General features: G+C 35.8%; 1 protein-coding gene across 5 annotated transcripts in view; it reads left to right on the plus strand.

The window, feature by feature from the left end:
- Window positions 1-14,940, plus strand: part of PLPPR4 (phospholipid phosphatase related 4) — a 158,078-nt gene that overhangs the window by 45,412 nt on the left and 97,726 nt on the right. For 3 of the 5 annotated variants that reach the window (XR_007491650.1, XM_049765685.1, XM_049765688.1), the window contains exons 4-6: window positions 382-577; window positions 8,933-8,990; window positions 9,684-9,857. Coding sequence is in view for 4 of the 5 variants with exons in the window: in XM_049765685.1 (XP_049621642.1) it covers window positions 382-577; window positions 8,933-8,990; window positions 9,684-9,857 (428 nt within the window). In the remaining variant the exon portion in view is untranslated. The remainder of the gene's footprint in view (window positions 1-381; window positions 578-8,932; window positions 8,991-9,683; window positions 9,858-14,940) is intronic. The other 2 variants (XM_049765686.1, XM_049765687.1) reach the window with 2 other exon arrangements.

A 14,940-nucleotide genomic window follows, 5' to 3' on the forward strand; every position in this document is an offset into this window, starting at 1 on the left:
AGCAATTTCTGAGTGTAGAGCCAGGAGTAACCCATGAGTGCTGCTGGTGTGACCCAGAAACAAAAATAAAAAAAGGTCATAGAGTTTGTCATTTTAACCTGTTCAGGTATCTGATAGGTTTCCTGTCATTATTCATATCAAATATTGTCCCATTTTATCCTAATTGACAAAAAATGCTGCAAAGAATTACTATGAATATTACTGTTGACCTTATATTGACCATAAATAAATGTTCTGTTACATATCTCAAATTAAGCTTATAGAAAATGATCATAATATATTTTAAGGTTATCAAAATAATGTATAATAAACATGGTTGGTAATGACATGAGTTTAGCATTTAGCATAGCTTATTAACAATATCTTTCTTTTTGTTTCTAGGGGTCCATGTTTTTGGACTATGCTCTACAGCTCTCATTACAGATATAATACAACTATCCACAGGATATCAGGCCCCATACTTTCTGACTGTGTGTAAACCAAACTACACTTCTCTGAATGTGTCTTGCAAAGAAAATTCCTACATCGTAGAAGATATATGCTCAGGATCTGACCTTACAGTTATTAATAGTGGCAGGTTAGAAAGTTTAATTTAATAGCACCTCATATCAGTATTTTCATTGCTTAGTAATAGCTTTGGGCATCATCTGTGACATTCCATTTTCAGTTGTAATAATCTTGATTATTTTTTCAATTCTGATCTCTTATTTCTATACCAGATAAATTCATTTGTAGTTCATTCCAGAGCCTTCTCCTTGTCTCCATATTTCAGGCTGTCATAGTACTAATTTTTATAGCATCATGCTCAATTCTTATTGTTTTCTACTTTAATGCCTATGATCAGTATGGATCTTGTAATACCTTATCTGGAACAACAAATAAATATTATATTTTCATTTTCATTATATATATTGATTTAAAAAAACTGTGAGTAGTCCTTTTGATTGACTTGGTTATTTGTGAGGGGAAAGTAATGTGAAACAACTGCCTAAACTTCATATCTATTCTCAGACCATTATTTGTGCACCATATTGTCCCTAAGCATTTATGAGTTACTTCCAAACCACGTGCAAAACATGTGCTTTAGTTATCTGTCTTTTCTCCCTTTTATAAATATTTTTAAAGAATCAGATTTGGCATTTCATATATGTTTTTGCATTTTAGAAATTCACAATAGAAAAACTAAAAAAAGCATTAGCTTTACTTCAATCAAAAATAAAAATAAATAAAAAATAAAAAATAGCATAAAGAAATACAAGAATTTCCAATTAACTAAGCTACACAAAGGTAAATAGAGATAAGTGATCACTGAGACTCTATTGTTTTTCTTTTATATTCTATTGGGAATTGAATGGTTAACACTTTTCCTGGGTATAAAATAATTAAAAAGATATTAATAGAACTGAATTTTATTTTTTTCTTTTATGTGTTTCTGGGAATAGAACCCAGAGCTTCATGCTTCATACAAAGTGAGGAATGAACATTATCACTGAACCACATTCCAATTTTTTTTTTATCCATTCAAAGAGAGATCTGAGGTCAGAGTGAAGGCACAGCAGTAGGGTGTTTGACTTGCAGGCGACTTACCCAGGATGAACCTGGGTTGACCCCCGGTATCCAATATGGTTCCCAAGCCAGGAGAGATTTCTAAGCGCATAACCAGAAGTAACCCTTGAGTGTCATCAGGTGTGCCCACCACATAAAAATAGAGATATGATTTTTTTCTCACATATTTTAGTGTTACTCCTACATTTCTGTATTTCACATATACCACCTTACTCTTTAATTTAACAAAGATTCTCTTTGTTCACAAGATGATAATAAGAAACACTTTATTACATTTACATTTCATTATATTTACATTTTATTATACTTTTTTTTTTGCTTTGTAAAGTAGAATATACTTAACCCACTACAGGATTTTTTGCCTTTAAATTTTTTCTTGACATTGACATTATATATTTAAGAACACTGACAAAATATTGAAGCTTTAATAAAGCTTGGGTTTTATTAAATTTTAATGTATTATGATAATATTCTAATGCAAAAATAACTAATAGTTTAATCTGCTTCTATTAGCAATTTTCTTTTTTATTTTTATTTAAACACCTTGATTACATACATGATTGTGTTTGGGTTTCAGTCATAAAAGGAACACCACCCATCACCAGTGCAACATTCCCATCACCCATGTCCCAAATCTCCCTCCTCCCCACCCGACCCCTGCCTGTACTCTAAACAGGCTCTGCATTTCCCTCATACATTCTCAATATTAGGACAGTTCAAAATGTAGTTATTTCTCAAACTAAACTCATCACTCTTTGTGGTGAGCTTCCTGAGGTGAGCTGGAACTTCCAGCTCTTTTCTCTTTTGTGTCTGAAATTTATTATTGCAAGAATGTCTTTCATTTTTCTTAAAACCCATAGATGAGTGAGACCATTCTGCATTTTTCTCTCTCTCTGACTTATTTCACTCAGCATAATAGATTCTGTGTACATCCATGTATAGGAAAATTTCATGACTTCATCTCTCCTGACAGCTGCATAATATTCCATTGTGTATATGTACCACAGTTTCTTTAGCCATTCGTCTGTTGAAGGGCATCTTGGTTGTTTCCAGAGTCTTGCTATGGTAAATAGTGCTGCAATGAATATAGGTGTAATGAAGGGGTTTTTGTATTGTATTTTTATATTCCTAGGGTATATTCCTAGGAGTGGTATAGCTGGATCGTATGGGAGCTCGATTTCCAGTTTTTGGAGGAATCTCCATATTGCTTTCCATAAAGGTTGAACTAGACGGCATTCCCACCAGCAGTGGATAAGGGTTCCTTTCTCTCCACATCCCCGCCAGCACTGTTTGTTCTCATTCTTTGTGATGTGTGCCATTCTCTGTGGTGTGAGTGGTATCTCATTGTTGTTTTGATTTGCATCTCCCTGATGATTAGTGATGTGGAGCATTTCTTCATGTGTCTTTTGGCCATTTGTATTTCTTCTTTGTCAAAGTGTCTGTTCATTTCTTCTCCCCATTTTTTGATGGGATTAGATGTTTTTTTCTTGTAAATTTCTGTCAGTGCCTTGTATATTTTAGAGATTAGCCCCTTATCTGATGGGTATTGGGTGAATAGTTTCTCCCACTCAGTGGGTGGCTCTTGTATCCTGGGCACTATTTCCTTTGAGGTGCAGAAGCTTCTCAACTTAATATATTCCCATCTGTTAATTTCTGCTTTCACTTGCTTGGACAGTGCAGTTTCCTCATTGAAGATGCCTGTAGTCTCAATGTCCTGGAGAGTTTTGCCTATGTGTTGTTCTATATATCTTATGGTTTGGGGTCTGATATCGAGGTCTTTAAACCATTTGGATTTTACCTTCGTACATGATGTTAGCTGGGGGTCTAAGTTTAATTTTTTGCAAGTGGCTAGCCAGTTCTGCCAACACCACTTGTTGAAGAGGCTTTCTTTGCTCCATTTAGGATTTCCTGCTTCTTTATCAAAAATTAGGTGATTGTATGTCTGGGGAACATTTTCTGAGTATTCAAGCCTATTCCACTGATCTGAGGGTCTGTCCTTATTCCAATACCATGCTGTTTTGATAACTAATGCTTTGTAGTAAAGTTTAAAGTTGGGGAAAGTAATTCCTCCCATATTCTTTTTCCCAATGACTGCTTTAGCTATTCTAGGGTGTTTATTGTTCCAAACAAATTTCAAAAGTGCCTGATCCACTCTTTTGAAGAATGTCATGGGTATCTGTAGAGGGATAGCGTTGAATCTGTATAATGCCTTGGGGAGTATTGCCATTTTGATTATGTTAATCCTGCCAATCCATGAGCAGGGTATGTGTTTCCATTTCCGCGTGTCCTCTCTTATTTCTTGGAGCAGAGTTTTATAGTTTTCTTTGTATAGGTCCTTCACATTTTTAGTCAAGTTGATTCCAAGATATTTGAGTTTGTGTGGCACTATTGTGAATGGGGTTGTTTTCTTAATGTCCATTTCTTCCTTATTACTATTGGTGTATAGAAAGGCCATTGATTTTTGTGCGTTGATTTTGTAGCCTGCCACCTTGCTATATGAGTCTATTGTTTCTAGAAGCTTTTTGGTAGAGTCTTTAGGGTTTTCTAAGTAGAGCATCATGTCATCTGCAAACAGTGAGAGCTTGACTTCTTCCTTTCCTATCTGGATTCCCTTGATATCTTTTTCTTGCCTAATCGCTATAGCAAGTACTTCCAGTGCTATGTTGAATAGGAGTGGTGAGAGAGGACAGCCTTGTCTTGTGCCAGAATTTAGAGGGAAGGCTTTTAGTTTTTCTCCATTGAGGATAATATTTGCCACTGGCTTGTGGTAGATGGCCTTAACTATATTGAGAAAGGTTCCTTCCATTCCCATCTTGCTGAGAGTTTTGATCAAGAATGGGTGTTGGACCTTATCAAATGCTTTCTCTGCATCTATTGATATGATCATGTGGTTTTTATTTTTCTTGTTTTTGATGTTGTGTATTATGTTGATAGACTTACGAATGTTAAACCATCCTTGCATTCCTGGGATGAAACCTACTTGATCGTAGTGGATGATCTTCTTAATGAGGTATTGAATCCTATTTGCCAGGATTTTGTTGAGGATCTTTGCATCTGCATTCATCAGCGATATTGGTCTGTAATTTTCTTTTTTTGTAGCATCTCTGTCTGGTTTAGGTATCATGGTGATGTTGGCTTCATAAAAGCTATTTGGAAGTGTTTCTGTTTGTTCAATTTCATCAAAGAGTCTTGCCAAGATTGTTAGTAGTTCCTCTTGGAAAGTTTGATAGAATTCATTAGTGAATCCATCTGGGCCTGGGCTTTTGTTTTTCGGCAGACTTTTGATTACCATTTTTATTTCATCAATGGTGATGGGGGTGTTTAGATATGCTACATCCTCTTCTTTCAACCGTGGAAGATTATAAGAGTCCAAGAATTTATCCATTTCTTCCAGGTTCTCATTTTTAGTGGCATAGAGTTTTTCAAAGTAGTTTCTGATTACCCTTTGAATCTCTGTCATATCAGTAGTGATCTCTCCTTTTTCATTCCTAATACGAGTTATCAAGTTTCTCTCTCTCTCTCTTTCTTTGTTAGGTTTGCCAGTGGTCTATCAATCTTGTTTATTTTTTCAAAGAACCAACTTCTGCTTTCGTTGATCTTTCGGACTGTTTTTTGGGTTTCCACTTCGTTGATTTCTGCTCTCAGCTTTGTTATTTCCTTCTGTCTTCCTATTTTTGGGTCCTTTTGTTGAGTACTTTCTAGTTCTATTAGCTGTGTCATTAAGCTACTCAGGTAAGCTCCTTCTTCCTTCCTGATGTGTGCTTGCAAAGCTATAGATTTTCCTCTCAGTACTGCTTTTGCTGTGTCCCATAAGTTCTGATAGTTTGTGTCTTTATTGTCATTTGTTTCCAGGAACCTTTTGATTTCCTCCTTGATTTCATCTCGGACCCACTGGTTATTGAGTATGAGGTTGTTTAACTTCCAGGTGTTAAAGTTTTTCTTCTGAGTCCCTTTGGAATTCACAAATAATTTCAGAGCCTTGTGGTCAGCGAAGGTAGTCTGCAAAATTTCTATCCTCTTGATCTAATGGAGGTATGTTTTATGTGCCAGCATGTAGTCTATCCTGGAGAATGTCCCATGTACATTGGAGAAGAATGTGTATCCAGGTTTCTGGGGATGGAGTGTCCTATATATATCCACTAGGCCTCTTTCTTCCATTTCTCTCCTCAGGTCTAGTATATTCTTGTTGGGTTTCAGTCTGGTTGACCTATCCAGTGTTGACAAAGCCGTGTTAAGTTCCCCCACATTTATTGTGTTGTTGTTGATATTATTTTTCAGATTTGTCAACAGTTGTATTAAATATTTTGCTGGCCCCTCATTCGGTGCATATATGTTTAGGAGAGTGAATTCTTCCTGCTCTACGTACCCCTTGATTAATATAAAATGTCCGTCTTTGTCCCTTACAACCTTCCTGAGTATAAAGTTTGCATTATCTGATATTAGTATGGCCACTCCAGCTTTTTTATGGATAATTTTTCTCCAGCCTTTTATTTTGAGTCTATGTTTGTTCTGACTATTCAGGTGCGTTTCTCGTAGCAGCAGAAGGTTGGATTGAGTTTTTTGATCCATTTAGCCACTCTGTGTCTCTTAACTGGTGCATTTAGTCCATTGACGTTGAGAGAAAGAATTGTCCTGGGATTTAATGCCATCTTTATATCGAAATTTGGTGTGTCTTTTGGTTAGTCTTGTTTTAAATTAGGTCTTTCAGTTTTTCTCTTAAGACTGGTTTTGAGTCTATAAAGTTTCTGAGCTGTTTTTTGTCTGTGAAACCATGTATTCTTCCGTCAAATCAGAAAGTGAGTTTTGCTGGGTACAGTATTCTAGGTGAAGCATTCATTTCATTCAGTCTTGTCACAATATCCCACCACTGCTTTCTGGCATTGAGTGTTTCTGGTGACAGGTCTGCTGTAAATCTCAAGGATGCTTGCTTGAATGTAATTTCCCCTTTTGATCTTGCTGTTTTCAGAATTCTGTCTCTATCTGTGGGATTTGTCATTGTGACTAGGATGTGTCTTGGGGTGGTTTTTCTGGGGTCTCTTTTGGTTGGTACTCTTCGAGCATGCAGGATTTGATCACATATATTCTTTAGCTCTGGAAGTTTCTCTTTAATGATGTTCTTGACCGTTGATTCTTCCTGGAAATTTTCTTCCTGGGTCTCTGGGACTCCAATGATTCTTAAGTTGTTTCTGTTGATCTTACATTGACTTCTATTTTCATCTGTTCCCATTCTTTGACTAATTTTTCCATTGTCTGTTCATTTGCTTTAAGTTTTTTGTCCAATCTCTCCTGCTGTATGGAATTGTTATGTATCTCATCTTCCACAACACCAAGTCTATTCTCAGCTTCTGATACCCTGTCCCAGAGCTTATCCATTTGGTCATTCACTTTGTTTACTGATTTTTTCAGGCCTGTTAGTTGACATGTTATTTCAGTTTGGAGTTTTGTCATTTCTGTCTTCATATTTTCTTGATTATTATTAGTGTTCTGTTCCACTCTATCCATGGTTTTTTGGAGGTCTTTGAGTATCTTCCATATTGCTACTCTAAAGTCCTTATCTGAGAGGTTGATTAGTTGGTTGGTCATTAACTGGTCATCAGAATTTTCATCTTCATTCTCTATGTCTGATGCTGGCCTGCGTTGTTTCCCCATTGTCACACTTGTATTGTGGGTTTTTCTACGTGTTGTGGTGGTATTCATTGGTTATATGATGCAGGCAGCACACTTCTCTGGCTCTGCCCTTTGTGGATGGGCCTGCTTGCCTCCAAGGTAGGGGATTCCTCCTTGGATGAAGCCTCACACAGGATCAAATCTTAGGCCCAAGCACGCAGCAGAGAAGACAGTCTGGAGAGAAGTTCTTGCTTCTGTGATCCAACACAGTTCTTAGTGTGTTTTTTTTTTCTTCTTGTGATGGTGTTATTTTTTTAGAAAGAGTGCACGGCTGCATAGCGAAGTGGAGCTAAGTGTCTTCTGGAGCCTCTTTTCAGCCCACTCTCAGGAGGTTCACGCAGCAGGATAGTAGAGAGACACACACAGGCAGCACTCACAGTTTTTCACAGTCGGGCCCCACTGGACAGGTGTAGTTTTCACTCGCTTGCTTGGCAGCTTCAGAATGCTGTATTTTTGGGGTCGCTTCCCAAGACTCTGAGGAGAGTTGCTGGGTAGCTTCAGTTTTTTGGGGGGGTTGCTTCCCAGGGCTCTGAGGTGAGCTTCCAGAGTTCAGGAAAGACAGAGAAGAGTAGGACAGGGCTCCCTTCAGGTCCTCAGTTTCCTCAGAAGGAGCACAGCCGGGTGGAGACTTTGCTGGGTAGCTTCAGTTTTTTTGGAGTTCACTTCCCAGGGCTCTGAGGAGAGCTTCCAGAGTTCAGGAAAGACAGAGAAGAGTAGGACAGGGCTCCCTTCAGGCCCTCAGTTTCCTCAGAAGAAGCACAGCCAAGTGGAGACTCTGCAGGTAGAGCAATCAGCACTCTGCCTGGAAACCCCCACATGCAGCCATTTCTTACTCACTCACTGGCTCGCTGGCTAGCTTCTGAATGTAGTTTTTTTTGGGGTTCGCTTCCCAGGGCTCTGAGGAGAGCTTCCAGAGTTCAGGAAAGACAGAGAAGAGTAGGACAGGGCTCCCTTCATGTCCTCAGTTTCCTCAGAAGAAGCACAGCCGGGTGGAGACTTTGCTGGGTAGCTTCAGTTTTTTTGGAGTTCACTTCCCAGGGCTCTGAGGAGAGCCTCCAGAGTTCAGGAAAGACAGAGAAGAGTAGGACAGGGCTCCCTTCAGGTCCTCAGTTTCCTCAGAAGAAGCACAGCCGGGTGGAGACTCTGCAGGTAGAGCAATCAGCACTCTGCCTGGAAACCCCCACATGCAGCCATTTCTTACTCACTCACTGGCTCGCTGGCTAGCTTCTGAATGTAGTTTTTTTGGGGTTCGCTTCCCAGGGCTCTGAGGAGAGCTTCCAGAGTTCAGGAAAGACAGAGAAGAGTAGGACAGGGCTCCCTTCAGGTCCTCAGTTTCCTCAGAAGAAGCACTGCTGGGTGGAGACTCTGCAGGTAGAGCAATCAGCACTCTGCCTGGAAACCCCCACATGCAGCCATTTCTTACTCACTCCTATTAGCAATTTTCATTCCAGAAATATAACAAAGTGACTCTTTGCAGAGCTAACATTTTATATAAAGTGTATTGCAATTATTTGATATTAATGGAGATTAGCAGTGATTATTGTATCTAGGTCTTTATCCAGAAGACTAAACAGAAATCAAAATTATTACTGTATGTCTTGTAACCGATAGGTAGGACATTTTGACTATTTTATGTTCTTGATAGGGTTGTCAGTATTTCTTATCTAGAAGAGATAATTGAACTCTTTTTCATTGGCAGAAAATCATTCCCTTCTCAACATGCGACCCTTGCTGCCTTTGCAGCTGTGTATGTTTCGGTAAGTAACTTGGTCTTTAGGCCAAGATGCCAGAAAATCAGAGAAATAATATCCTCTTCGGATGTCTAATTACATGATCTAACCATACATTAATTAAAGTGTACATGTTATTTCAGCAATGGCATACAAAAGCATCAAAAGCAGGATGCTACTATAAAGATTATTTCAGTAATAATATTTTTTCTATATAGCCATTATAATATTTATCTTATTTTCTATATAATACAGTATTATACTTCATGAAAGAAAATGGTGAACTACAAAATGAATTTATAAATTATAAAAGTATAGCATTAAGCATGCACACCTTTTATGTCACTTCAGAGAGTAAATATGATAAATTCTGAATAATATATCATCATTGTATAGTTAATACTATAGCTATGTGTGATATCCTATGTAAGAATAATGAACTAAAATTATGTGACAAGTAACATGGATATAAAATACTTATCTGCTCATTCTAGTGATTTAATTTTTCAAAATCCCACATAGTTAAATGAAACACTTCTTATTATTTGAAGAACTTGGTCATATAGTTTCTTTTTGTCATGTATAAAACAATCATTGCAAAGGTAATAGTAAAGGAAATAGTAAAATTGATGTTATATGTAGCAATCATATTTTAGTATAATTTTTATAATGTAATAATTGCCTTTCTAACATACTTAACCTCCATTTTTCATTTTTAAGATGTACTTCAATTCCACATTAACGGATTCTTCTAAGCTTCTGAAGCCTCTTTTGGTTTTCACATTTATCATCTGTGGGATTATTTGTGGACTAACACGAATAACTCAGTATAAGAACCACCCAGTGGATGTCTATTGTGGCTTTTTAATAGGAGGAGGAATTGCTCTGTATTTGGTAAATAATCTATTATTATTGTAATTGTTATTAGATATTGTTTAAAATATAAACTGCTATATATTATTCTATAATAATTGTATGTAGTTATATTCAAAAGAAAAATTTCTAATTGCATCTCTGTTTTTAGCCAAACAGAATACTAAAAATTATATATAACTCATCTACTCATGCATTTACCATTATTTTTATATTTATTCATTAATTTATAAGTTATTCTTCTGTGTATTAGAACATTGAGAATAGGCATTTTCAAGAAGTTGACAGTGTCATTACTAATATAAGTTGTCATGATATATTTTATGATATAATAATTGTGCAGAAAGAGTTTTGGAGAATATAGAAGATATCATTAGGTAAGCCTTTATTGAGGTGATATGTAATTAAAATATACATACTTCTTGGTGTAAAAAATGAGAACATCATTCAAAAATATGTCAAGATAAACACATGGAAGAATAATGTGAATGAGAGTGAGGAAATAGAAGGTACAAATGGTAATATCTGGATTTCTAACTTGGAACACTGTATTGGCATTCCATGTAAACGATAGATTAAGCAGGTTGATAAGGGAAGATAAATTTGACAAACTGAATTATGTGGTTGATTAGCATCAGAACAGTCAAGTCTGGAGATCCAAAGAGCAATCAGACACAGATTTAGAAACGACTAACAACCTTACACACATCTATCTTATTATGGTTGAAGATATATAAAATTGCTGATTCATAAGAATTTAAAGGAGCATAATATCTTCCAGTTTCAGCCATGTGGCTACATAATATATGACTGCATCATTCCTTACAGCTATATACTATTCCATTGTATATATGTACCACATCTTCATGATCCACTTGTCTGTTGTTAGACATCTAGGTTGATTCCAAGATGTGGCTATTGTATTGAGTGTTGCAATGAATAGTGTTGTGTATACATCCTTTTGAATAAATTTTTTTCTGATCTGGGGATAGATACCTAACAGAGAGATTTCTGGGTCATATGGCTACTCAACTTTGAGTTTACTGAGAGCTTGTCATACTGTTTTCTATAGGGTTTGGACCAGGTAGCATTCCCACTGGCAGTAGATGAGAGTTCCTTTATCACCACATCCCTGCCAACAGAGACTGTACTCATTATTTTTATATGTGCCATCCACACTAATATAAGATATCTCATTGTTGTCTTGATTTGGACTTCCCTAATAATAAGTGATGATGAGCATTTTATCATGTGTCTATTGGCCATCTGTTGGTCACTCTCAGAGAAGCATCTATTCATTTCCTTTCCCCACCTTTTGGTGCGGTTTTTAAATTTTGTGGAGTTATCCTTTGTGTGTACTTTGTATATCCTAGATACTAAACCTTTATCGGATGTGTTGAGTGCAAAATTTTTCTCCCATTTAGTTAGCTGTCTTCTTATTTTAGTCCATGTTACTTTTGCTATACAGAAACTTTTAGTTTGATGTAGTTTCATTTATTCAGATTTGATGCTATACTCCTTGCCATTGGAATCCTATCATTGAAGATTTCTTTGAAGTCTTTGAGTGTTTTGCCTGTTTTCCTCAGTGAACTTTATAGATTCAGGGCTAATATCAAAGTCTTTAATTCACCTTGAATTAACTTTTGTGTAAGGTGTGAGATAATGATCAGTATTTAGTTTCTTACATATGGTAATCCAATTGTCCCAACACCGTTTGTTAAAGAGACTGTCTTTGTTCCATTTCAAGTTCCTAGCTTCTTTTCAAATATTATCCATATAAATAATATAATATCCATATAACTAATATTCTTGGGAGGCTTTGTCATTTGATATTTTATTCTGACCCATTGGTCTGAAAATCTGTCTTTGTTCCAGTTCCATGCTGTTTTGATCACTATTGTTTTATAGTAGAGCTTCAAATTAGGTAATGAAATGCCTCCCAGTTTCTTGTTTTTCGATATGAATTTGACTAACCTAAATCTTTAATGGTTCCACATAAACTTTAATTGATTGTTCTATGTCCTTAAAGAATATTGTTTGAATTTGAATAGGGATTTTATTGAATCTATATATAGCAGTTTAGGTAAGAAAGTCATTTTGATGATATTGATTCTTCCAATCAATGAGCATGGAATGTTCTTCCATTTCTTATTCAGTTTCTTTCTAAGTGTTTTTGCAGTTTTTGTGGTATAAGTCTCTCACCTCTCTTGTTAGGTTCAATCCTAGGTAGTGGATGTTTTGGACACTATTTTAAATGGAATAGACACTGTGATCTTTTTCTCCTCTGAGTCATTATTTGTATAAAGACATGCAATTATCTTTTTTGTATTGACTTGTATTTAGCCATTTTTTGTATTGGTATATTTTTCTAGGAACATTTTTGTGGACACAGGGGTCTCAAACTCGTGGCCTGCAGGGCCACAAACAGCCCTCCATACAACATTTTGTGGCCCTGCCCTAGAGAAATGTATTTTGTTTTGTTTTGTTTTGTTTTAGTTGCTTGGGTCACACACCCCCAATGTTCAAGGTTTACTCTGACTTTGCACTCAAGGATCACCCCGACTTTGCCTCCTGTGGCACGCAGCTAAATTGAGTTTGAGACCCCCTGCTAGGGTCTTCAATGTATATCATCATGTCATTTTCAAATAGAGATAGTTTGACACATGCCCACACACCCAAAGAGTGAGAACTGTTCTTCATTGTCTTTGCAGGTGTGATTTCACTCTATCCTGGAATTTATAAGTGGTCAAGAATCTCTAGTCAAAAGTAGACGTGTTTTCAAATCCTCTTGCTTGGCCAAGTAATTTATTTCTTAAAAAGTCTACATTTTATCCTAATGTATAGTGACAGTAACTGTCTATCTTATATCTGAATAAAGACTAAACACTATATTAGCACAGTGCTTGGTCCTAAACATTAAACAATGCAGGCATAACTTACTTGCCAAATACTGGAATTTTTTTCCTAAATTAACACCTTTTAAAATACAACTTTAAAATGGCATTTGGTTAGGACTGTTAATCCTGTAGATCCTAGCAGCACAGTTTAGATACATATAATTTAGAAGATGTGAACAAGAACTTAAGTAGTCAAAGAGTCAGAATCTTGAGTTTATTCTATTTCTGTTTACAATATATAGCCTGAAATTAGAAAGCAATTAGTTCAAAGCTGATGCTGTTTGTTCATAGTCAAACTCTAGAAGATGTTAAACCCACGTTTTTTTCTAGTTAGAGATTTATAATGTAGAGAATAACTTTCATCTACTAAAGTCAACCACTAAATATCTGTTATTTGCAGAAACTGAAATCTGGCAAGAATTAGTCTTTCACATTCAAAGTGGGTAATTTATTTCCATTTTTAACAATGTATTGAATCACTGTGTAATAAAAAGTTAAAAAGTTGTTCTTGATTGAGCTTTGGTCATACATTTTTTAAGCAGCCACCCCTTCACCAGTGTCTACTTCTTTCCATCAATGTGCCCATTTCTCCTCCTCCCTCTATACTTTTATTCTATGAGAAACACTTTTTTTCTTGTTTTCCTTCTAGATACTGTGGTTTGCAATACTGTTACTGAACGAGTATTGATATGATACATGCATATCACTTTACCTCTTTTCAGCTTCCATTTCTTAATCAGTGATAACTTCCCACTATCATTGCCATAGTGATCCTTTGTCTAACCTAACTATTCTTCCCCTATTGTGGCAAACTTTCTATTAAGAGATAGTTCTTCTGGACTTCATTTTTATGTTGTTGGGTATTCTTTCCTTAATATATTTCTTTATATCTCACAAATAAATGTAATCATTCTATGTCTATCCCTTTCCTCTGACACATTTCACTCAGCATGACAGTTTCCATGTATCAGCAAATTTTATGACTTCATTAATTTCTAATGGCTGTGTAGTCTTATTCCATTGTGTAGATGTACCAATGCTTCCTTAACCCCTCATCTGTTTGGGAGCACTTGATTTGTTTCCAGGTTTTGGCTAATGCAAATAGTGTTGTAATGAACATAGTACAAATGCCTTTTCTGTGTTTTAGAGTTGTTAGGATTTATTTTCAGAAGTAGAGTAGATAGATAATATGGAAGCTCAATTTCTATGTCTTTGTTTATTTAATTAATTTTTTTAATTTTAGTTCATTGAAACAATTGTGACATACAGAGTCCTTTATAGTTGAACTTCAGATATACATTGAGTCAGGGCCCTTCTGAGCACCAGTGTCAAACTCCCATCAATGGACAGAGAATGCATTCTATACCACTACTTTTTGACCCTTGGCCTACCAATGTAACAGGTCCCTCTGAGTTTAGATTGCTCAAGTTTAGATCCCTTGATTCTATTATCATTGACTTTGACTTATCAATTCCTAGGGGATTTTTTGTAATAAATAAAAACAAATTTCCACATTGTTTTTTTAAATGGTTGAGTTAGCAGACATTCCCACAAGCTGTAAATAAGGTTCTCTTTTTATTTATATTCATGCCAACATTGATTATATTTTATTCTTTGTGATAAGTGCCAATATCTTTGGTGTTATGTGGTATCTCATTTTGATTTTAATTTCCCTGGTGAGCAGTGATATAGAGAACTTTTTTATATGCCTTATAGCCAATCAGATTTCTTCTTCGAGGAAGTTTCTTTTTATCTCTTCTCCCAAATTTTTGCTGAAGTTGGATTTTTTTTCTTGTAAAGTTCTACCAGTGCTTTTTATATCTTGGATATTAATCTTTTATTATAGAAACAGTGGGTGAATAGTCTATCCCAATAGATTTTTTGTCTTTGTATCCAAGTCATAATTTTATTTGAAGAACAAAATATTCTTAATTTACTATCATCCCATATGTTTATGTTTGCTTCTACTTCCTTGGTTAGGGTATTTCATTCTTAAAAATTCAATGTCAAGGAAAGATCTACCCATATTTTTCTTCTATGTGCATTTTGGATTCAGGTCTGATATCAAGATCTTTAATCTATTTTGATTTAACTTTGTACATGGCACCAGAAAGATTTTTTTTCTGCATGTGACTGAGTAGTTTTCACAGTACCACTTCTTGAAGAGGCTATTCTTGTTCTACTTTACTTTTATTTCTCTTTTATTA

Source organism: Suncus etruscus, chromosome 19 (assembly GCF_024139225.1).
Source record: "Suncus etruscus isolate mSunEtr1 chromosome 19, mSunEtr1.pri.cur, whole genome shotgun sequence".
Taxonomy (NCBI): Eukaryota; Metazoa; Chordata; class Mammalia; order Eulipotyphla; family Soricidae; genus Suncus; species Suncus etruscus.